Raw genomic sequence first — 25,898 nt, 5'->3', positions numbered from 1 at the left:
ATGGGGAACTGATACGTATGTGCACAATGAAGTTACTGTTACGTTATCAGCAGTCATTGGTTGGTAGGGCAGGAGATAATATACAAGCATTTAAAGGGATGTTAAGAGAACTTGAATTCATCTTCAGTGAAAATGACGCGAAGAAACAACGTACAGTGAAAGATAACAGTGGTAGGGGGATAATAGCAACTGATTCGGCTTTAATAATAATTACAATGGCAGGAAAAGGTAATCGTTTTGGAAAGAATGGTAATCGCCCATGGGCTAATAATAATAACTATGGTTTTGGAAATTCACTGAGGTCGAATAATAACTATGGCTTTGGTGGACCGTGGAATTGCAATACTGAATTTGGTCCTAGAAACTACGGTGATAACTATGATCCGAGATGTAATCACCTTGCAAACGAGGCAGGAAGGTTTAGAGGTTTTCAACAACAAAATCCAAGTTACTCAGGTGGAAATGGAATGGCCAGAACGCAGAAAGGTTGGGAAAATCAAGCTTTAGCAGGACAAAACACGCGAAACGAACCGGTACAGGAAATCGAGTTGAGGCCACCAATCCCAGGTAAGACAGAATTGACGAGATGAACGGTACGAAGACCAGTCACAAGTTATTCCATCGCAAAATGAAGTTAATTGTATATTTAAACATGTCAATAGACTTAGTTTTGATCAGCAAGATTCTGAATCGTAGGGGGTAATAGGATACAAACACCAGCTTGCTGGGTTTCAGTTGACTGAGAGTAGACCGATGATGAGGAAAATGAATTACTAACGGTGAGTATAGACAGTAATACAAAAACCGATTATGACCAAATTGTAAAAGATGTACCTTTTTTATATGAAACGGAGAGAGAAATAGTATGCCAAGAGTTTAAAGCAGCATCGATTCCGCTAATAGTGATACCTAAGGCAGATGACATATATAGGACAGGAAAATCATTGGCTTTGCACCATGTGAGTCATTTGAAATTGTATAAAGGGTAAACAAAAGAAAAAACGAGTAACTCCACACGAGAGTTTAGTTGTATTAAATGTCCAGAAATCAAAGAGAATGAAAGATAACAAAATGCACACAGATAAAACTTTTAACTTGTACTTATCTTAGTCAAATAAAGAAAACAAATTTCTTAGGAAGGTAAAAGGGTATTGTGAAGAAAAGACAGGAAAGTAACAACTAAAGAAACTCTTCTGCAAACGAAATGTGTTTTGGGGAAAGAGTAGAAAGCAAGGAGGAAGGTAGAAATCAGCAAGTGGATAGTTGGACGGAATAGTAGTAGATTCTCTCTTAAAGAGGTAGTGTAAAGGAGAAGGAAGTTGATTTGTGTGGACGAAAGGAGGTAAAGAAGTGGGAAGAAAATAAAGAATTATGTAAGAAGGAGATAGTCATTTCTAATTTGTTCCATTGAGGACGGTGAACAAATAATTGAGATATTTTTGGGGAACATGTGAAGCATGTATAATTTACGGAACGTACCACAAACTGATATTGAAATAAAGATATGAAGGAAATAAATATAAGAAGTCGTTAGGAGGTAATAATTAGGAAAAAGAATTGAATTATTAAGCTAAGCAAGAAACATGTTATTTCGTGGAAGGAGGTAAACAGTAAGAAGTAAGATTAACGCAGAAAAGATTTCAATAAGGAAGAGTATGATGGGGAAAGGAAGGATCATAAAAGTTTACTATCAAGAAAAAGGAGAAAGGGATAAATACAACTGAGAAAAAAATTAAGCTTTAAATCAATGCAATAGAACAATAAAGAACATTGTTGAAAACGAGAGGAAAAGAGAAGAGATATATATTTTGAAGGGCTGTTACAGTTAATGTCAAGAAGAAGAGATTGCAGAGAAAAAGACGCGGGAGTCGAAGTGAAGGTGCAAAGTTTTCAAATATAATATGAAGTACTTGTAGTTAGAATAATAAAATGAGGTGGTGGAAGGAATTCACTAACTTACTAACCGTAAGTTTCACTCTTACTATCCATAGTGATGAAGATGAGGGCACCATGACCTGTATGTTAAGAAAATCAAGTAGAATGGGGAGAAGAGATTAAAAAATAAAAACCGTGATAAGAAAAACATTTTATAGAATAAATGATAACTTTTGTAAAGTTTATTAAAAATTTAATGTTTGTAAAGTTGTAGCGTAATTTAAGGGAGTAAGGGTTATAAGAAAATTGATAATGATACCAAGTGAAGTAGAGAATAGGTGAGGATGCAGGAGAAGTAAGATAATCAAATCAGGGGCAAACATTGTATTAGATATGAAGTCAGCAGTCAAGGTGAAGCATCATTGCGGCCAGATCGACGTCACCTTACGAGATGACGAAAGAAGAGGCCTTGGTGGAAGTAACGGTCCAAGAGCATAACGCCTATGAGGAAAAGTTTGGAGAGCTACAATGCATCCTGGATACAATCAACATATACCCTGACATGAGCTTTATCCATACGAAAGCCACATACAAGCGTTATAGCAATGGTTTGGCGAAAGTGTTAGATACTTGGCACTTCTACCGCGAACTGTTTAAAGCAGCACATGGAGAGATGATGAATGTCCACCGAACCGGAACGGAGGCGGACGTATTACAGCTAGGACGAGTGGGTGTTTAAATTCACCACAGGAAGAAGAAGAAGAGACGTGTTTCTGTACCTCATCGTGTAGAATAGCTGAAACTGTTATCAGGCTTTACGGCATTCAACAACTGCCAAACAACCCCTGATTACTCAGGGGATGAAGCAAGAAAACGATGGAAGGCTGTCCAATCTATCTAGATGAATAACGGAATACAATAAAAAAATACACAACAGTTTCAAAGAAGACGCCACAAGAACGAATCAAACGATAACGAAGACTAAAGAGGTCTTCAATCCCAATTCCCGGTCCAGAGAAGAACGAAGACCCAAGTGAGAAGACAGCAAGAACCACCAAGAACAGGAGATGTCACGTAGAGGATTTGGAAGAAGGAAGAGCCTGGATCAAAAGAAATCAAGAAACCTTTTCAAATCACTTCCCATTCAAGCCTATTATTGCATTTAACTAACAACGAGAATCCAATTTAACTACCGAGCGAGGTGGCGCAGTCGTTAGACACTGGACTCGCATTCGGGAGGACGACGGTTCAATCCAGCGTCCGGCCATCCTGATTTGGGTTTTCCGTGATTTCCCTAAATCACTCCAGGCAAATGCCGGGATGGTTCCTCTGAAAGGGCACGGCCGACTTCCTTCCCCATCCTTCCCTAATCCGATGAGACCGATGACCACGCTGTGTGGTCTCCTTCCCCAAACAAACAACCAACCAATTTAACTATTCTAACAGTATAAATATCCGATATTCCTTATGGCAAATTGCAACATCCTCAGATGTCATACCGAGAAATAGGAGATGACTACTCGTATGAATACCTAGAGACGAATAGACGAACGATGAACCGATATACAGATTCGACGAATGAAGAAGAAAAGTTTTATGCTGCCAAAAACGGATCTCCAATACAACGTCACCATGGGCACATGAAAAATGGAACAAAGGCAACCACGCATTGACAACACGCTGAGACCTTCAGCAACCTTTCTCTCTGCCGACCGTCACTGCATGCTCAGCAGAAACGAGGCGACGCGCATGCCAATCGTCATTCCATGCTCAACGGAGACACAGCGAGGCACACGGGCCACCGTCATTCCATGTTCGATGGAGGCACGTCGAAACACATGAAGAAAAGTCACGTTTTCAATGAATAAAGATGTAGGAGAAAGAACTGTCTGTGACAGACTACTATCCGAAAAAGGGGATAATTTCTACGATTGTGTTAAAAAGAAATATTTGAATTTGAGACTTTTAGGTGTTAGCAATAGATATTTATTAACAATATTTTTAAACTTCAATCTTGACATATCAATAATATTCCCCTGTATTTCATATTTTTCATATGTTTAAATTAAGAAAACCTAATATTAACATTTCTTGGGAGGTTAAGATTCTAATGTGTGATACGTTTGTCAAAAATAGAGGATATATAAATATGAATGGGTTTAAGTATTCCACGATGCATTTTAAATTTTGTAAAATAATTAGTAAGATTAGAAGTTTAATATGTTTGTAAAAGATAGATTTGAAAAATTTTGTAAAGTTTTAATGTGTGGATTTAAAATTTTTGGGGAGTATATAGATGTTTATGTATAGGATTATGCCTGTAAAGTCTCGAGACTGAATCGGTTGAGTTTAATATAGATCATAAAGCTTTGTTATAAGAAATGAAATTCGTTTAGATTGTGATTGATATGAAAGCTGGAGATAAAGTGAAAAATATTGAAAAATGGGAGGATACCGTTGAATGAATGTTTCCTCAACTTCAATACTTATCCATCAACATTTACTATAAATCAGGTAATCAAAAAACAGATCAGCCTAAAAAAATACAGATGATACAGATTTATAGATAAGCTCAAATTGTTTGAATTTAAATTAAAATTAAAATGTAGACAACTATATTGAAAGAAAAGGACCTTCGATTTGTTAAATAGAATTGTATAAAAATCAGAAAAATAGAAAGAATGTTAATTTTGCAAAGAAAAAAGAACATCACTTAAGAACTCAAATCTGTAAACATGAAATCAAGTACAACATAAAATAGAATGATAAGGAGACTAGATCGAACTATTGTTTAAGGTATAAAAAATATTAAAATAGAAGTTGGTCATTAAGTAGGTCAATTGCTACTGTCAGCAGTTGTAATCAATTTCTCAGTCGAGTACGTGAACAGCGAGTGATACACATGTGATGTGCGCATGTAACTTTTACGTGTCTGCAGAAGCACAAAACGTCCGATTGGTGGAAACGAACTAGGAAGGAGTAAAGTGCAGAGATTTCGATGAAGTTTAATGGTAGGGCCATTGCGGTTGGCACAGAGTTTTCACAGAATAAGAGGAACGCTCCTATTGGTCGAAAAAACTGTAACGTGATGAAGAACGAAAGAACCAAGATAGGGAGACAGTTCGGCTACGAGAAAGATAAGAGCGAAATTTTCGGGGACTCTTCTCTGTACTGGCGTCAAGAACAGAACAGGGCGCAGAACGCTCTGTACGATGCAGAGGAGAAATGTGTGTGAACACCGTGTTCACTGCAGCTGACATTCAGCTAGATGTTAGCTGTAGCGTCATTGAGCTCCAACTGTGGAGAAACGAACCAGCCACTTAGTTAATTGTTCTTGCAAGGAGTGAGAGGGCATTTTAATATGCACACGCTCCAGCCATGCGCGTGCATACCACCAAATTCCAACGCGAGGGATGAGTACATGTTTTCTCACGTAACGAGAAACACAGTGAGAGTTTTTGCTGGAAAAATGAGTAAATGCATAATTAGTTTTTACAGGAATTTCAGAGGACTAGAGCAGCTATGCAGACGACAGCTCATTGCAGCTAAGGTAAATACCGTGAGCAGAGGCCTAAACTTGTTTGTTCACCAGCTTGCATCCACTGTAAACTCGAGTGACCTTGGGTAATCGTTTGCTCAACTTGTCACAGAACTAACCATCCTCCATAGACTTGATTCTCATCCTAAGTAATACCGAACTTTTTAACCTGAATCGGATGATTTATCGTAGTACTGGCCAACATCATGACGTAGTCGTAGAAATAATTTTGTAAAGAAACTTCTAGCTAAAATTTACCATTGTTGTTTTCAGAATTATTTCACTTCCTGAGGATGAGATGCATTCGTTTGACAACTGTCATAACATTTTCACATTGTAAGCTGTGTAAATGTGTGTATTTATGTGATAAGTTTGCAACATTAAACCAAAAATATTTACAGCTTACACAGTTATTCTGTCCTCAAAACCTTACAAACTTAGCGAATTGGCGAGCAAATATCCCCCAGCACGGCAGTGCGCTATCTTGTTGAAACTCTGTCTATAGTTAGAATTTCTCTAACTGAAATGAAACATGAAGTTGCAACATTTTCGGGTTAATAGTTTCAGTAATGGCAGGTTCAGTGAAAAAAAGGTCATACCATCTTAAGGTGCATAATGTCACACCACAAGTTCACTTTCTGACTTTTCCTCATAAGCTGTGTCATGTACGACTTTGAACACAACAGAAAGGGGTGGTGGGCTACATAGTGGTGTGGCAGCTGTTTTCATACAAAAGCTGGACAGGAACAGAAATGATTAGCGAACAGTTTAACACAGAAACAGAAGATTTGCTTAACTTGTATTTCTACAAGCGAACGAAGACTGATTGCAGATAATGCAGCAAGAAATTGAGTACAGCTATCACTGTCAACAACGAAGAGGCTCATTATACTAAGCGCAAACAGTGACATCGTAATGAATAGGCTCAAAGTTCAAGAGGGTCAAGTGGGTGCCACTGGCCATCCTATATGGCGGCGGCAGAGGGCGTTCATGAACTAAGCCGCTGGAGGCGTGGTTCTGCGGGTGTGCACCATTGGGTCCGCTACATCCCGCACAACCGCTGTCAGAGTCTGCCGGAAATTTGCAGTTCCGGTGCTAACACTGACGCCCATGGGTGGGTAAAGATACATGATACTACGTGCTGTAATGTGTGTGTTTTCCGACTTCCAGGTCCAGACGTAATTCCTATGGACTTTCCAGGAGTTGTGAAAAGTCGCGTCATCGGAGAAACAAACTTTACCAAGGTAGTAACTACCTGCATCTATTCGTCCCAGAATGCTCCTGCCAGATTCAGTATGTGTGGACCTATTATATGGCTGCAAAGTTTGCAGAAGTTGCTTTCAGCATGCATGGAAATCCGACTGTTCGTATAAAATTTTCACCATAGTGCTCTGAAGTATGCCTCTTTCTCTGGAAACACGACGTGTTGATTTCTGCAGACTGTGATGAAATGCTGTAATGCACCATATCAACAGAGTCGTCACTCATTCCTGGTTTGCCGCTTCTTGCCTTGTCGAGACCACTGGCAGCCCCTTTAGTCTTTTCATACCATCCTTTAATACTCTTCACATCTGGAGGAATCCGACCATAGGCACTTCAGAGCTGTCGCTGATCTATGACAGGCTACCACGATTTAAGGAGTCACAAAATATACTGCGCTTTCTCCTCATAGACGTCATAGTGAAACAGAACTTCTAAATTACACTACCTGTAACAAGAGAGGGAGAAAAAGGAATCAAATTCTGACAAATCTCACGCGTAAGTCTGTCCATGCAAACTTTACGAGTTAAGCTACAATTTTCACAAGAGGGGAGGTGGGGGGGGGGGGGGGGGGAAATCGACCAGTAAGTTCCAAAGGTTTCGAGACTGCATTTGCAAAAAGATAAGTAGAAGGTGATATGGTTGTTTTTCAGGTTCAGTTTGTATACGAAGTCCACAGTCTGTCCCCCCTCTATGGTTGTTTTAAAGCTTAAGGCTTTACAGAAAGACCATAGTCTCTCCCCCAGCCCTTCCCCACCCATTTGTGTGCAACACAAGAACGTTCATACAATCACGTGAAACTGTCTGAAAGTCCTTCTTTGGGACGTTCAAATTGCGCGCCATGTTGGCATTAATGTCGCTTATGTTGCAAAAGTGTTAATCCTTTATGTGAATTTCTGTACTTTTTCAGTTTGCTGTAGGTTTGTGTTGAAAATACCAATTGCGGCTAACGTGATTATTATTTCAGAAAAGAAATAACGTCTTTTGCATTTCCATCTAGTTGCGATAGGAGTCCACACGTTATAGTTTTAGATCGGGATCCATCATGTGTGGAACAAATTTCTCACGCCGCTGACGTATCTTGTACGCCCAGAATAAACTCAATCTCTGAACGTTTTGGACAGACGGTGTATAGTCACCCTTTATACGTAATGCAGGAGGTAAACCTCTCGTGATACGACACGTATTGCAGACAAGGAGATGGAGAAATGAAAAACTCCGGGACTGCACGAGGGGCGTTCAGTAAGTAATATAAATTTTTTTTTCTCTGTCAGTTTCGGGTGAAAACATGCAGAATTTGTTGTGCGTCTTCGTGGAATAATCCCGCTTCTCCCCTATAGTTTCATGAAGTTTCCATACTAAACCTTCAAAATGGCCTCTGTAACGGGTGCGAGCTCCAAGCAGTGAGCTGTCATTGAGTTCCTTTGGCGGAAAACAAGAGCATCACAGATATTTATAGACTCCTGCAGAACGTCTACGGAGACCTGGCAGTGAAAAAAAGGATGGTGAGTCGTTCGGGGAGGTTTCTGTCATCATCGCAACAAGGGCACGAGAACAGTCCCGATCTGCCACGTTCCGGCCGACCTCACACAGTTGTGAATAATGCAATTATATACAACCGCTCGCTCACAGAAAGATCCGTGCCGAAGGACTGGAAAATTGCTCAAGTCACACCAATACTCAAAAGGGGAAGTAGGAGTAACCCGTTGAATTACAGGCCCATATCACTAACGTCGATTTGATGTAGGGTTTTGGAACATAACTGTATTCGAACATTATGAAGTACCTCGAAGAGAACGATTCATAGACACAGAGTCAGCACGGATTCAGGAAATATCGTTCTAGCGAAACACAACTAGCTCCTTATACTCATGAAGTAATGAGTGCTATCAACAGGGGATGTCAAATTGATTCCATATTTTTAGATTTCCAGCAGGGTTTCCACACCGTTCCTCACAAGCGTCTTCTAAGCAAACAGCGTGCCTATGGAACATCGCCTCAGTTGTGCCACTGGATTCGTGATTTTCTGTCAGAAAGTTTACAGCTTGTTGTAATAGACGGAAAGTCATCGAGTAAAACAGAAGTAATATCCGGCGACCCCGAAGGAAGTACAAAAATGCCGTGTGGCTAGGGCGTCCCGTCGGGTAGACAGTGCGCCTTCTGCAAGTCTTTCGAGTTGACGCCACTTCAGCGACTTGCATGTCGATGGGGATGAAATGATGATGATGATGATAAGGAGAACACAACACCCAGTCCCTGAGTGGAGTAAATCTCTGACCCAGCCTGGAATCGAACCCGGGCCGGTAGGTATGACATTCCGTCGCGCTGACCACTCAGCTACCAGGGGCGGACGAAGGAAGTGTTATAGGCGCTCTGTTCTTGCTTATCTATATTAGCGAGATAAGAGACCATTCCAAAAGCGGTCTTAGACTGTTTGCAGATGATGCTGTCATTTACCGTCTTGTAAAGTCATCAGATGACCAAAACGAATTGCAAAATTATTTACATAAGATATCTGTATGGTTCGAAAAGTGGCAATTGACTGTGAATAAAGGAAAGTGTAAAGTTATTCACATGAGTACTAAAAGAAATCCACTACATTTCGATTACGCGATAAGTCACACAAATATGAAAGCTGTAAATTCAACTAATTACTTAGGGATTACAATTACAAATACCCTAAACTGGAACTATGACACAGATAATGTCGTGGGTAGAGCAGCCCAAAGACTGCGATTCATTGGCAGAACACTTAGAAGGTGCAGCACGTCTACTAAAGAGACTGCTTACACCACGGGTGTCCGCCCTATTCTGGAGTATTGCTATGCGGTTTGGCATCCGTATCAGGTGGGACTGACGGATGGCATCGAAAAAGTACAAAGAAGGGCAGCTCGTTTTGTATGATCGCGAAATAGGGGACATAGTGCCATAGACATGATAAGTGAACTGGAGTGGCAATCATTAAAACAAAGGGGTTTCTCGTTGCGACGGGATCTTCTCATGATATTTCAATCACCAGTTTTCTCTTCTGACTGCGAAAACATTCTGTTGGCACCCACCTACATAGGGAGAAACGATCATCACGATAAAATAAGAGAGATCCGGGCTCGCACGGAAAAAATTAAGTGCTCGTTTTTCCCGCGTGCCGTTCTACAGTGGAACGGTGGAGAGACAGCTTGAAGGTGGTACATTGAACCTTCTGCCATGCACTTTATTGGGAGCAGCAGAGTAATTACGTAGACGAAGATGTGTTTGAACGTGCAGACACTTTCATTTATACATTAAATTAATTTGCAGTTGCGAATAAGGACAACCATCAGCTGTAGAATGGAATGATGGCAATGAAAATCTGTGCTTGAGCGGGACTCGAACCAGGATTTCCCACTTATCGCGAGTGGTCGCCATACCATTTGACTATACGTGCACGACTCATTGCCAGCCTCAAACTTCCATATGCCGTGAACCATGAGTCTATGACCTGTACTCGTCCATCCCTTATTGGTTGCACGTTGTACTTAAAAGTCGCTTGCCACGTATCGGAAGATAAATACGACATCGCAGTGCATGTGTTATTCTGATTACGATGCAAAGTTCCTCTGGACATGCATACTCTTGGTAGTGCTGTGTCAACCAGTTGGGGTGCTCAAGGGTGTGTGCCCACTTATTCCTCACCACATAAAAATACCATAAGGAGTAACGGAGGACCAACTTTGAGAAATTTCTCGCGCGTTACCAGGCTGATAGTGACAATTGTTTGTCGAACATCATCGACGAAATGTGGGTTCATTACTTCGAACCGGAAACGAAACAGCAAACCATAGAGTGGCGTCACAGCAACTCTCCTAGAAGAAAAAGTTGAAAGTCGCACTCTCAGCCAGTAAAGCCAGAGCGACGGTCTTCTGGGACTCTGAAGGGGTTTAATGTCCTGCCTCATGGTGCAACAATCAGAAAACTGAAGAAACGGCCTCAGCGTGTTCATCACCACAGAAATGCAATCGATCTTCTCCTTCTCCACGACAACTCAAGGTTTCATACAAGCCTGTGCACCAGAGACTGTTATTACGTATCGATATCAGCCCATGGGCGTCAAAGTTGGCAACAGAATTGCAAGTTTCCATCAGACGCCGATAACGGACGTGCGGTATTCAGTGGACCCAATAGAGCACGTCTGCTGAGTCACCCATCCGGTGGCTCCATACCATGGGTGTTTCTGCTGCCACGATATAAGATGGATCGTGGGAGCCCGGCAGGCCACTTGCACCTGGAGTCTCTTCACCGTGTGACGTCACAAAGATGCCGCCTAGTCGCAGCTCCAACTCCATTGTTCTTGAATCAGATTTTCACTATGCAGCGAAGTGTGCGCTGATATGAAACTTTCCTAGCAGATTAAAACTGTGTGTCGGACCGAAACTCGAACTCTTGACCGTTGCCTTTCGCGGGCAATTGCTCTGCCAACAGAGCTACCCAAGCACGACTCACGCCCCGTCCGAGAGCCCCTTGGTAGAGCAATTTCCCGCGAAAAGCAAAGGTTCCGAGTTCGAGTCTCGGTCCGGCACTCAGTTTTAATATGCCAGTAAAGTTCCATTGTTCTTGCTTTAGTTGACAGAGCCTCTTCCCTGTTGACATTGAGAGCTGGACTCTATTTGTCGGTGAATTAGTTGTAATGAGCTTTCCTATGCTTGGAGAAATACAAATTAAGTAAATCTTCTGTTTACTCTGTTGACTTATTCGTTAATCATTTGTGCACCTGTCCAGTTTCCCTACGATGTCAGTTGCCGCACCAGTCTGTAGCTCACCTCTCCTTACCATCGTTTATGAAGTCGCACACATCAGAGTGGAGCTCACAGAACTTAACCGTTCTTCCTCATCCACCTTATAGTTCGGATCTGGCACGTTCCAACTTCAATCTGTTTGGCTCAATGAAGGATGCACCTCATGGGAAGCAGAGTGTGGATGATGTGGAGCTTATTGTTACAGCAAGACATCGGATCTGACGTCGATCATTAGAGTTGTACCATTCGGGCATACAGGCATTCCCAGTAAGGTGGCGTAAGGCAATGAACGAAAATTATGTTGAAAAATAGATTTTGTAACCACGTAGGCTTTCCCGGAGTAATAGGTCTTGAAAGTCTCTTCGGGTTTGCTGCCGGATCCTAAAATCAGCTTGACACGATATTTCGGTGATCCAACTGGTCGCCATCTTCAGGAAATTGCTGCTTCTGCTGATGAGTCCCGCTGAGAACTGACGCCAGGCTGCAAATCGACGTCGTATGTAGGCCACCGTTCAGTACACGGAGCATGCGCCGCCCATCAGGGTTGCTGCCTCCAAATCAGGGTGGTGGCGCCGCCCTTAGGAGAACACTGCTGGCAACGATAAATTGCACTCAGGACAGCACCGAAGAACGTTCAATTTTGATGCGAGATAATACAGGATTCCATGTCTTGCTAAGAGGAAACCCATTGTCTCTGTTGATTAAATTATCCGCCAAACTAATTTCAATCGCCTCTTTATAGACACTGTTCCAAAAACCGGAAATGTTGGCAATACCACAGTTTCATCAAAGTTCATGCCGTCTCCCTCAGTGTTCTGCTACTGTCGATTTTTCCGGCTGTTGTAGCCTCGTATGACGGCGATGTTCCACAAACCTGTCATGAATTGTGCGATTCGAACGGCCAATGGAAGCCTTCTCACATTTACACGGAATTTTGTATACACCGGGTTTCCTAAGTACCAAATCATCTTTCATAGAGCCGAGTAGTGCCCTAATCTTAGAAGGTGGACGGAACACACTCTTAATGTTAAAATTCCTTAAAATTCGTCCAATCTTAAACGATATGCCTGCAGCTTAAGGAAGAAAGGCCATCGATCTTTGTTCCTCTTCATGAACCTCCAAAAGATGGTCCAAATTTCATAGCCCGACGAATAAGCTTCTCGGAGTATCCATTTTCCTTAAAAACGGCCATCAAATGAGCAAGTTCTTGGGTTAAGCTGTCCTCATCGGAAATGGCATGTGCTCTGTATACCAAAGTTTTAAGGACGCCACTGCTTTGGTGTGGTGGATGACAACTCTTAGAATGCAGATACCGATCTGTGTGCGTCGCCTTTCGGTGAACACTGTGTCTGGTATTTTATAAACCATAACGTTTAAAAATGGAAGCATCCCATCACTTTCAACCTCCATGATAAATCTGATGTGGGGATGGGATTGAAATTAGGTTGGCGGATAATGTAATCAACAGAGACAGTGGGTTTCCTCTTAGCAAGACGTGAAATGCTGTATTATCTCGCATCAATATTGAACGTTCTTCGGTGTGGCCGTATCGTTGCCGCCAGTGTTCTACTAAGGGCGCCGCCACTTCCCTGTGTTGGAGGGCAGCAACCACGATGGTCTATATAGGACGTCGATTTGCAGGCTGGCGTCAGTTCTCAGCGGGACTCATCAGCAGAAGCAGCATTCTCCTGAAGATGGCGACCAGTTGGATCGCCGAAATATCGAGTCAAGTTGATTTTAGGATCCGGCAACAAACCCGAAGAGACTTTCAATAGATTTTGTAGACAAACTGGTGGGAAACAATATGGTGCATGGGAATCCTGAATAAAACCAACTTGCTCTCAGAGAAAAGAAGTGTTGCATTATCTACTGCATTCCACTCGTATTTGTCATATTGAAAGATCGACTGTGCTGCTCTAGCGATATCTGGCTGATTCCTTCTCTGCCTCTTCACGTGTCCGCCCCAAGACCCTCAGCACTTTGCACAGTGGGCAAGAATGTCTCCAGTGCACATGCGTCAGGCACGGAACTATCAACCCCAGAGGCAGTGTGTGTGGCTGAACGACTCAGGTGAGAGGTGTAGTTCCTGAGGCGAGCCGCGGTGTGCGCAGGGTGTACATCGTGATGGAGTACGCGCCGAACGGCAGCCTGCTGGAGGTGATCCGCAGGGAGAGCTACATCAAGGAGCCGCGGGCCCGAGTCTGGTTCCGCCAGCTGGTCGACGCGGTCGAGTACTGCCACAACCAGGGAGTCGTGCACAGGTACCTTCTCTGCCCACCTCACTCTCACTGTCTGTTTGCCCTAACTTCTTGTTCCGCTCTTATTTATTTATTTACTTCGTATTTAATTAGACCACTGTGCTGATATCACTGTAAAGTAGCTCCGCAGTTACCTTTGGGTAGTTGCAGTCAGCGTCGGTGGGTGGCTTATCTGAATACGATATTGCACAGTCTTGATGTTCAGCATGTGGCCGATAAATATGTTATCTGAGTCATTGCGTCTCATTATTGCTGGCGCTTTTTACTTCAGTCTCTACCTCAAAACTTGGAGTGGGTTATTCAAGTTCTTCTCGACGAAGTACCCGGCCAGTTCGTTCCAATTGGTAACATTTAGTATGGGGAGGGAAGGGAACTTCCTATTCTGGGGTTCGTCGGGTCAGGGCGATTGACATTATTTTTAGTTCATTTTCATTGCTATAAGTTCCACACAGAATCGTGTAGATCTAGTGCATTATCGAATATCTATTCCTGGGTCTAAGAGGGTAAATTCCACGACTCCCTCTACCAGTGCAATATAATTACTCTTACATACGCTATCTGATAAAAAGTATCTGTACACCTATTAGTGGACACTAATATTGGGTATGTCCACATTTTGCCTTTGTGACGACTCTGCCGGGGGAAGTCTTACAATTATGTCTCTGAATGTCCGCGGAGGAATGGCAGCCCGTTCTCTCTCGGGATCCGAAACCAGAGAAGGTAATGGCGTTGAACGCTGGGGTCTCAAGCGAAGTCATCGTTCTAACTCACTCAAAAGGTGTCCTGATAGGTCAGGACAGTGGGCAGGCCTGTCCATTTCAGGACCTTACTGTCCACAAACCGTTCCCTCACAGTAGCTGCTTTAATACAGGGTGCTTCGAAATGCTGCTATAACCAGCCACCGTCTCCGAGCAGTTCCTCTACTGTAAGCAGTACACAGTGCTGTGAAATTTGTTCGTATCATTCCACATTTAGCGTTTTCTCAAGTGTGATAATGACGCGCTACCCTATCCACGGAAAACACCTCCATACCTTGCCACCACCTCCTCTGTACTTCACTGTTGAACCGCACATGGTGGCTGTAGCGTATATCCAAGCACTCGCGAAACCCTAACGTTTCCCTCGGGATACCACAAGGAATAGCGTGCATTATATACGCATCATCCGAAATTATGCTAAACGCATTCCCTGAAAATTATTTCGAGCAGTTAGTACATGAGCCCAAGCGAATAGTAAACGGTTGTGAAAACACACTTGACTTCTTAGCAGCAAATAATACTCAGTTAACAAAGAGCATCAAAACGAATACAGGGATTAGTGAACACAGGGTTGTCGTAGCGAGACTGAATATTGTAACCCCCAAATCCTCCAAAAATAAACGAAAAATATACCTATTCAAAAAAGCAGACAAAAATTCACTCGACGCCTTCCTGAGAGACAATCTCCACTACTTCCAAATTAACTATATAAGTGTAGACCAGATGTGGCTTGAATTCAAAGAAATAGTATCGGCAGCAATTAAGAGATTTATATCAAATAAATTAACAAACGACGTAATTGATCCTCCATGGTACACAAAATGGGCCAGAGCACTGTTACAGTAACAACGAAAACAAACACGCTATATTTAAACAGACGCAAAATCTCCAGGACTGGCGGTTTTTTACAGAAGCTCGAAATTTAGTGCGGACTTCAATGCGAGATGCTTATAGTAGTTTCAACAACGAAACTTTTCCTTGAAACCTGGCAAAAAATCCAAAGACATTCTAGTCGTATATGAAGGATGCCAGCGGCAAGATACAATCAATGCCTTCTCAGCGCGATAGCAATGGAGATACTATCGAAGACAGAGCTGCCAAAGCAGAGTTACTAAACACAGCCTCCCGATATGCCTTCACAAAAGAAGACGAAGTAAATATTCCAGAATTCGAATCGAGAACAGCTGCAAACATGAGTTACATAGAAGTAAATATCCTCGGAGTAGTGAAGGAACTCAAATCACGTAATAAAAGCAAGTCTTCTGGTCCAGACTGTATACCAATTAGGTTCCTTTAGAGTATGCTGATGCAATAGCTCCATACTTAACAATCATATACAACCGTTAGCACGTCGAAAGATCTGCACCGAAAGATTGGAAAGTTGCACAGGTCACACCAATATTCAAGAAAGATAGTATTGGTAATCCACTAAATTACAGGCCCATATAATTAACGTCGATATGCAACAGGATTCTGGAACATATATTGTGTTCGAACATTATGAATTACCAAGAAGAAAACGGTCGTTTGACACACAGTCAATACCGATTTAGAAAATATCTTTCTTGTGAAACATAACTAGCTCTTTACTCGCACGAAGTGTTGAGTGCTATTGACTAGGGATTTCCGGAAGGCTTTTGACACGGTACCACACAAGCTGCTTGTAGTGAAATTGCGTGCTTGTGAAATATCGTCTCAATTATGTGACTAGATTCGTGATTTCCTGTCAGAAAGATCACAGTTCGTAGTAACTGACGGAAAGTCATCGAGTAAAACATAAGTGATTTCTGGCGTTCCCCAAAGTAGTGTTATAAGCCGTTTGCTGTTCCTTATCTATATAAGCGATTTGGGAGACAATCTGAGCAGCCGTCTTCGGTTGTTTGCAGATGTTAATGTCGCTTACCGACTTGTAAAGATCAAAACAAATTGCAAAACGGTTTAGAAAAGATACCTCTATGGTGCGAAAATCTGTAGTTGACCCTAAACAACGAAACGTGTGAGGTCATCCACATGGGTGCTAAAACGAATCCGTTGAACTTCGGTTACATGATAAATCAGTTAAGTCGAAAGGCCGTAAATTCAATTAAAAGCCTATGAATTACAGTTGCGAACAACTTAAATTGGAAGGAACACATAGAAAATGTTGCGTGGAAGGCTAAACAAAAACTGCGTTTTATTGGCAGAACACTTGGAAAATGTAACAGATCGACGAAGGAGGCTGCCTACACTACACTTGTCCGTCCCCTTTTAGTTTAGTGCTGCGCGGTGTGGGATCCTTATCAGATAGGACTGACGAAGTACATCGAAATCCTTCAGTTAGTTAGGTTTAAATAGTTCTAAGTTCTAGGGGACTGACGACCTCAGATGTTAAGTCCCATAGTGCTCAGAGCTATTTGAACCATTTTTTGCTGTACAGAAGAGGTCTCCACCCCGACGTACTCTCGCGGGTTTATGGATAGCCCTGGAGGATTCATAGCGTCAGTTCCCTCCAGCACTGCTTCAGACATTACTCGAGTCCATCATGCCACGTCGTGTTGCGGCACTTCTCCGTACTCGTGTGGACCCTACACAATCACTGGACTCGCATTCAGGAGGACGACGGATCAATCCCGCGTCCGGCCATCCTGATTTAGATTTTTCCGTGATTTCCGTAAATCGCTTCAGGCAAATGCCGGGATGGTCCCTTTGAAAGGGCAAGGCCGACTTCCTTCCCCATCATTCCCTAATCCGATGAGACCGATGACCTCGCTGTTTGGTCTCCTCCCCCAAATCAACCCAACCCAACCCTACACTATATTAGGCAGTTGTACCAGTTTCGTTGGCTCTTCCGTGTATATCCGTAAACGCACTCCCGCGAAAGCAGAACTGACATACGATCATAGGGACTTAGCGATGTCTCCTGGCGTCGTGGGAGCCGTACTCAAACCCGCGATAGACCAGGATTAGTCTCTTCACAAATTTCAATATAAGAAGATAACAACGAGCAACGCAAGGAATAATCCAAAGCGCAGTACACAAAGTACACTCTAACACAAAAAAAGCAACGCACCACGAAGGAATTCTCCGAATGGGACGAAGATAAGTTGATGTGGCGTAAATGTACACACAAACAAATGGTTATAATTTCAGAAAATTTGGATGCTTTATTCAAGAGGAAGAACTCCGCAAATCGAGCAAATGAGTAGCGCATGGTCCACCTCCGGCCTTATGTGAGCAATTATTCGACTTGGAATTGATTTATGGAGTTGTTGGATGTGCTCCTGAAGGACATCGTGCTAATTTCTGTCCAAATGGAGCGTTAGAACGTCAGAATCCCCAGCTTCTTGGAGGGTCCTACTCATAATGTTCCAAATGTTCTCAGGTGGGGAGAGATCTGGCGACCTTGCTACCCAAGGTAGGCTTTGGCATGTACGAAGGCAAACAATAGAGATTTTCAACGTGTGTGGGCAGCCATTGTTTTGCCGAAATGTAAGCCGAGGATTACTTGCCATGAAGTGCAACAAACCGGGCCGTAGAATATCGTCGACATACTGCTGTGTTGTAAGGGAGAGGAAGATGAGAAAGATAGGGCACCAACTACTCCAACTACGAACAGAAATGACGGCGCAGACCATCACTCCACGTTGCTGGGCCGTCCAAAGCGTTGCCAAGCTCGTCTCCACTAGTCATCGGCGCTCAGTTCGTAGCGATACTCGTCAGTGAAGACCATTCTACTCCAGTCAGTGGGATTCCAGGACGAGGATGTGTATGGAGACGGTCCGGATACCACACTGACTTCTTACTGCCATACGGCCCGACGTGGAGCTGTGGTCAGGGCTGCCATTTCATTTCAGAGCCAGGGTCCCTTCGGTTGTTATTTGTGGCACCCTTATAGCACATTGGCAACGGCCTTGCCGCAGTGGATGCACCGGTTCCCGTGATATCAACGAAGTTAAGCGCTGTCGGGCGTGGTCGGCACTTGGATGGGTGACCATCCAGGCCGCCATGCGCTGTTGCCATTTTTCGGGGTGCACTCAGCCTCGTGATGCCAATTGAGGAGCTACTCGACCGAATAGTAGCGACTTCGGTCAAGAATACCATCATAACGACCGGGAGAGCGGTGTGCTGACCCCACGCCCCTCCTATCCGCATCCTCCACTGAGGATCCCATCAATATTTTGACTTACACCATCACGAATTAATATTATTTGAAATAAACTAAACTTAACCTTACACAATGAATTTAAAAGGATGACACGGCCGTCGGATGGCCTGAAGACGGAGTGCTTTTTTATAGCACATTAGCATGGCGGTACTTCGACGATATTCTACACCTCGTTTTTTTGTCCTTCATCGCAACCCGTCCTGGGCTTACATTTCAGCAAGGTAATTACCACGTGCACATAGCGCCACTTAATATTTTCCAAATCATACCTTGGCCAGCAAGATCGCCGGGCCTCTCCCCAGTTGAGAACGTCGGGATTTTGCCACTCTAATGAGCCAGTTGGACAGAATATGGGACTATATCCTTCAGAAGGACATACAACAATTGGCTCTAAGCACTATGGTACTTAACATCTGAGGTCATCAGTCCCCTAGAGTTAGAACTACTTAAACCCAACTAACCTAAGGACATCACACACATCCACGCCCAAGGCAGGATTCGAACCTGCGACCGTAGCAGCATCGCCTTTCCGGACTGAAGCGCCTAGAACCGCTCTGCCACAGCGGCCGGCAGGACATAAAACAACTCTGTCAAACAGTACCAAGCTGAATAGCTGCGTGAAACAGGAATAGAGGTGGACCAACGAGTTATTGACTTGCTCAATCTGTGAAGCTCTTTCTCTTGAAATTAAAATCATTTGTTTGTCTGTCCCCGTACATCACAGCTATTTATTTCCGTCCCTTCGGATAATCGCTTCGTGATGTTTTTTTTTATTTTTTTATTTTGGTCTTAGAGTGCGAAACAAATTGTTAGAAGCAGCTAGTACCAACCATCTCACTCACTCGTTCTTCCTTGTTTCAATAAAACATCAACAAAAATATTTATTTGTTTGATCATTAAATATACATTCTTTCTCTTTCGCCATTTTAAAACGCAGGCGGTTGAAAACTATACTGTTTTATCACCCTGCAGTTTAGATAAGTAGTGATTATTCATTGAAAGCTGGTACTGTTAAGGAGAAATGGTGTCAGAAACGTTGGGAAACCCTTCATTCTGTACCGCCTATGAGTCGAATTCCCATTGTTTATAGCCTCAGTTTGAAATATGGCGTGTAGGTTATGGTCCAGATCAGCGTCTAGTCTTCAGCAATCCATCCCATTTCCACGGCTTTTAGCGACACTAATATAATCTTTTTACTTCTGTTTCCAATTAGAAAATTTCAGTTTCTAGAAGATTCTAAGGAATCCTCTCAAAATATTTCGTCATTTTCTAACTGTATAGATTCTGGTTGGACGAATTTAGTTTATAGCGTCCTGTATCTCTCTATCTTTATCTCGTATTATTGCTATAAATTATTTTAAACGGAGTCTTGTATTTTACCATTTATTAACTTTTGTTGGGGAAGGAAGTGAGCGGTGTCCTTTCAAAGCCGGCCGGGGTGGCCGAGCGGTTCTAGGCGCTACAGTCTGGAACCGCGCGACCGCTACGGTCGCAGGTTCGAATCCTGCCGCGGGCATGGATGTGTGTGATGTCCTTAGGTTAGTTAGCTTTAAGTAGTTCTAAGTTCTAGGGGACTGATGACCTCAGAAGTTAAGTCCCATAATACTCAGAGCCATTTGAACCATTTTGTCCTTCCAAAGGAACCATTTTCCTGAAGCAATTTACGAAGATCGCGGAAAAACTAGTGATCCGACCGGATTTGAACCGAAGACCTCACGAATGCGACGCCTCAAGGAGTTGGTAATTAGTCTTCAACATGTGAATGGTATACGTTCAGTATATCTAGTTTTCGTCACGTAAGTCGTCCTCCCTAACTCATTAAGCTAAGGTTTATGTCCTTCAGATGCTCCTACTGTCATACTCCGTGTCAGTCAGTCTGTGTCTGGCAGTAAGTACATTAATTTCTAACCAATACTACATGTTTTATTTAACTTCATTGTGGCATTCGGCCGCGGGAACAAAGGAGACCGCCGACCGCGGCGCGAAGAGGAGTGTGGGGGTGGCAGGGGGTTGATTGGAGGAGATGCGAGGGGTGGACACACAGCCAACCTTTCACAGGCCTGGCAGCCTACAACAGTTACCCTTACTCCTGCGAAAGCAGATATGACGTATTGTCATAGAGACTACTGATCTTTAATTGTGTTGTTGGAACTCGTACTCGAATCCCGATGGATGAGAATTAGTTTCTTCTCCTATTTTGACAAGAAGAATATAAACGACAAGCGCCGAACAGAATAAAGCAAAGTGGAGTCCGCAAAGCATTCGGTAATGGCTACCGCACAGTAGCTTGCTGAGGTTGGCAGTGTCCTAAACGAGTTATTACTCCCACTCTCTCCCTCCTGCATTCTGCCTCCTCCTCCTCCCATAAACACAAACATACACACTCTGCTCTTCAGAGCGTCCGCATTACAGCCCATGCACTGAGGTGGATTTGACTAGAGCGCCCTCGCCGCCTTGCGCAGGGACATCAAGTGCGAGAACCTGCTACTGGACGAGGAGATGAACGTCCGCCTGTCGGACTTTGGTTTCGCGCGCGGCCGCATGAAGGCGCGCGACCGCCAGCCGCCGCCCATGAGCGAGACCTTCTGCGGCAGCTACGCCTACGCCGCCCCCGAGATCCTCCGCGGCACGCCCTACCGCCCCCAGCTGTCTGACATCTGGTCCATGGGCGTCGTGCTCTACGCCATGATCTACGGCCGCCTGCCCTTCGACGACTCCAACTACACCCAGCTGCTCAAGGTCAGTCTTGGTTTCAGTGTCGCGACAGACGCCTCATTCCTTAGGCCGTCCTCCTCATGGGTCAGGAGTGCTCAACTTTAACACGTCGTGTGACGCCCGCACTCCATATGCTACTGACAGTTTTTTTATTAGTCATATTCACTACTGGCCATTAAAATTGCTACACCAAGAAGAAATGCAGATGATAAACGGGTATTCATTGGACAGATGTATTATACTAGAACTGACATGTGATTACATTTTCATGCAATTTGGGTGCATAGATCCTGAGAAGTCAGTACCCAGAACAACCACCCCTGGCCGCAATAACGGCCTTGATACGCCTGGGCATTGAGTCAAACAGAGCTTGGATGGCATGTACAGGTACAGCTGCCCATGCAGCTTCAACACGATACCACAGTTCATCAAGAGTACTGACTGGCGTATTGTGACGAGCCAGTTGCTCGGCCACCATTGAACAGACATTTTCAATTGTTGAGAGATCTGGAGAATGTGCTGACCTGCTACGGTCGGAGGTTCGAATCCTGCCTCAGACATGGATGTATGTGATGTCCTCAGATTAGTTAGGTTTAAGTAGTTCTAAGTTCTAGGGGACTGATGACCTCAGATGTTAAGTCCCATAGTGCTCAGAGCCATTTGAACTATGTGTTGACCAGGGCAGCAGTCGAACATTTTCTGTATCCAGAAAGGCCCGCGCAGGACATGCAACAAGCGGTCGTGTTTTATCCTGCTGAAATGTAGGGTTTAGCAGGGATCGAATGAAGGGTAGAGCCACGGGTCGTAACACATCTGAAATGTAACGTCCACTGTTCAAAGTGCCGTCAATGCGAGAAGAGGTGACCGAGACGTGTAACCAATGGCACCCCATACCATCACGCTGGGTGTTACGCCAGTATACCGATGACGAATACACGCTTCCAATGTGCGTTCACAGCGTTGTCGCCAAACACGGATGCGACCATCATGATGCTGTAAACAGAACCTGGATTCATTCGAAAAAATGACATTTTGCCATTCGTGCACTCAGGTTCGTCGTTGAGTACACCATCGCAGGCGCTCCTGTCTGTGATGCAGCGTCAAGGGTAACCGCAGCCATGTTCTCCGAGCTGATAGTCCATGCTTTTGCAAACGTCGTCGAACTGTTCGTGCAGATGGTTGTTGTCTTGCAAACGTGACCATCGGTTGACTGGGGGATCGAGAAGTCGTAGCACGATCCGTTACAGCCATGCTGATAGATGATAGAGATGCCTGTCACTTCGACTGCTAGTGATACGAGGCCATTGGGATCCAGCACGGCGTTCCGTATTACCCTCCTGAACCCAATGATCCTATATTCTGCTAACAGTCATTGGATGTCGACCAACGCAAGCAACAATGTCGCGATATGATAAGCCGCAATCGCAGTAGGCTACAATCCGACCTTTATCAAAGTCGGATACGTGATGGTACGCATTTCTCCTCCTTACATGAGGCATCACATCAACGTTTCACCAGGTAACGCCGGTCAACTGCTATTTCTGTGTGAGAAATCGGTTGGAAACATTCCTCATGTCAGCACGTTGTACGTGTCGCCACCGGCGCCAACCTTTTGTGAATGCTCTGAAAAGCTAATCATTTGCATATCACAGCATCTTCTTCCTGTCGCCCGCATCTCGTGGTCGTGCGGTTGCGTTCTCGCTTCCCACGACCGGCTTCCCTGGTTCGATTCCCGGCGGGGTCAGGGATTTTCTCTGCCTCGTGATGGCTGGGTGTTGTGTGCTGTCCTTAGGTTAGTTAGGTTAAGTAGTTCTAAGTTCTCGGGGACTAATGACCATAGATGTTAAGTCCCATAGTGCTCAGAGCCATTTGAACCATCTTCCTGTCGGTTAAATTTCGCGTCTGTAGCACGTCATCTTCGTGGTGTTGCTGTTTTAATGGCCAGTAGTGTAAACCGCCCGACAAAAAAAAAAAATGTTTTTTCAACCGCCCAGAAGGGGAACAGGAAACTAAGTAAAACTTTACAGGTGGAGACGGTGTGTAATGTTATTTTTGTAGCTGAAATATCGATTCCACCATACTAAGAACCTGACTGTATGAGCCCATTTATCAGTACACTTTGTACCTCCTCTGTCGTGGATATATGCTCTGGTTCAATTGAGAAGCCTTGAAGCTTCTCCTCAGGCAAGCTGGCTTACAAATATTACCACTAGTCCTTGATATCCTGGATACTGGAGTCGGGATGAAGTTGACGTTCGATCTGGTTCCACACATGTTCTGCAGGGGACAGATTTGGAAATCTTGCTAACCACTGGAGTAGCTCAACATTACACAGACTCGTGCCATGTGCGGACGAGCACTGCCCAGCTGAAAAATGGGTCACCATTACTGTTGTATTAGAGGTAACACGTGAGGATGCAGGATGTTCGTGACGTATCGTTGTGCTGTAAGCGTTCCCCCATTCACTCTAAACCGTGACCTGAAATCACCATGGCGCCAGGAATAACACTGCCATGCCTCTACAAAGCATTGGATGAATGGGTCCTCTCTTCCCACGATGCCATTGCGCCCGCTATGATCATCCGGGATAATGCCGAAGTACGATTCATTTATTGAAGGTTCTGTTGAAATTGGAATACATTGTTCTTTCTATAATTATGTTGATTATAATTTCCTTTCCTGAGGACAACGTGAGGCTGCTTAGTAGTAGTTAATGCTCCCTGGCCATTGCACCGCTCCAAACGCAGCCTTTTCTGTTGCGACGTTAACGGCATCCTCCGCATGGGACGGCACTTCGCCTGCCGTGCTGCTGCTAGTTTCCGACTTACGGAGCAGAATGACTCAGTACGTTGCTGGGAGTTCATTATTTATTCCCGGGATGGCAGGTGCGGTGGGGCTACGACGTGAATGGTGCACAGTACGTCGATCTTCCCTTATGCTGGCCAGATATGGTCAACAGGAACCTTGACGACGATTATGCTTGCCTCCACGTTCCTGTGCAGCCAAGCATCAGGCATCTCCGAAATCCGAAAGCCACACAAATCTGGACACTGTACGTTTCGGCCAGCTGTCCAAATGGAGACCCACCGTAAGGCTTGTCAGGCGCTTGTAATACTGTCTCACAGGAGAACGCCGCATCTCCGTGTGCTTCACAGTAATTACTCAACGTCTGACGCTGTTCACACCCCTTATACACACTACCATCTGGGCGTTTCACTTTTTTATCAGGTGGTGTATTTGGCACAGTTATCGGTTTTCAGGGATAAAAAGCAAGGAAAGAAGCAACATTTACAAATCAAACAAAACTTGGACTGCACTTCTAAGAATCGAAGCACCTGGAAATGAAATTGTATGGAAACAAACATATCACAGTATCAAACGAACGGAGAAGTTTGTAGATGAAGATGAGATGGGAGATATGCTACTGCAAGAATAAGCTATGGGTTGATAGAAGAGATAGAGAAGATTCAACGGAGAGCAGCATGCTTCGTTACAGGATCATTTAGTAATCGCGAAAGCGTTACGGAGATGATAGATAAACTCCAGTGGAAGACTCTGCAGGAGAGACGCTCAGTAGCTCGGTACGGGCTTTTGTTGAAGTTTCGAGAAGATACCTTTACCGAGGAGTCAAACAGTATATTGCTCCCTCCTACGTATATCTCGCGAAGAGACCATGAGGATAAAATCAGAGAGATTAGAGCCCACACAGAGACATACCGACGATCCTTCTTTCCACGAACAATACGAGACTGGAATAGAAGGGAGAACCGATAGAGGTACTCAAGGTACCCTCCGCCACACACCGTCAGGTGGCTTGTGGAGTATGAATGTAGATGTAGACTAGATGGACTTTACTTAGAATCATTGAAAATGGTTCAAATGGCTCTGAGCACTATGGGACCTAACATCTGAGGTCATCAGTCCCCTAGAACTTAGTACTACTTAAATCTATCCAACCTGAGGACATCACACACATCCATGCCCGAGGCAGGATTAGAACCTACGACCGTAGCGATCGCGCGGTTCCAGACTGGAGCGCCTAGCAACGCTCGGCCACACCGGCCGGCAGAATCAGTGAGATGCTTGGTAGAGACACTTGGCAGTTACCATTTGCAGCAGTGAAGGAGTAGTATGCAAGATTAAAACTGAAATGATAGGGTTAGAGATTGAGTTCAGAGACCAACTTGGGTTCAGGTATCACTGACATGAAAGATATGTCACCTATGTAATGACCATTAAGAAACAAAATACCTTCATCATAATTACGTCTAGTTTTGACTTTTAGGTCTGTCTTTGCCTTATCATCAAGTGCACTCAACGTTTTCCTCCACCTTCCACTGCTAACATGTTCAATGCAGCTGCACTACTGAATGATCATTCTGTCTTCATTATTAGGAATGGTTTCCTGGACAACATCCAGAGTTCACAATCGGGTAACAGCTAAACTTAACAGAATTCGTCCAGGTGCATAGAAAAAGGCGGTTACCGAGACGCCAAATTCTGCAACTTAAGGGGAACGTGATACTGGCTGCCTGTGTGTTCAGATTTACGCGCTGTCTCGCAACCCAGTGTAATAAG

The 25,898-nt window shown here is 44.1% G+C and overlaps 1 protein-coding gene across 1 annotated transcript in view; it reads left to right on the top strand.

Moving 5' to 3' along the window:
* The window catches only part of LOC126416875 (testis-specific serine/threonine-protein kinase 3-like), a 119,263-nt gene that overhangs the window by 52,041 nt on the left and 41,324 nt on the right, over positions 1–25,898 (top strand). The window contains exons 4-5 of the mRNA XM_050084758.1: positions 13,557–13,706; positions 21,068–21,344. Of these exons, the coding sequence (XP_049940715.1) occupies positions 13,557–13,706; positions 21,068–21,344 (427 nt within the window). The remainder of the gene's footprint in view (positions 1–13,556; positions 13,707–21,067; positions 21,345–25,898) is intronic.

The sequence above is a fragment of the Schistocerca serialis genome, chromosome 8 (genome assembly GCF_023864345.2).
Source record: "Schistocerca serialis cubense isolate TAMUIC-IGC-003099 chromosome 8, iqSchSeri2.2, whole genome shotgun sequence".
Classification (NCBI taxonomy): Eukaryota; Metazoa; Arthropoda; class Insecta; order Orthoptera; family Acrididae; genus Schistocerca; species Schistocerca serialis.
The sequence above is the reverse complement of the archived record's forward strand: the minus strand, read 5'-3'. Positions and strand labels throughout refer to the sequence as shown.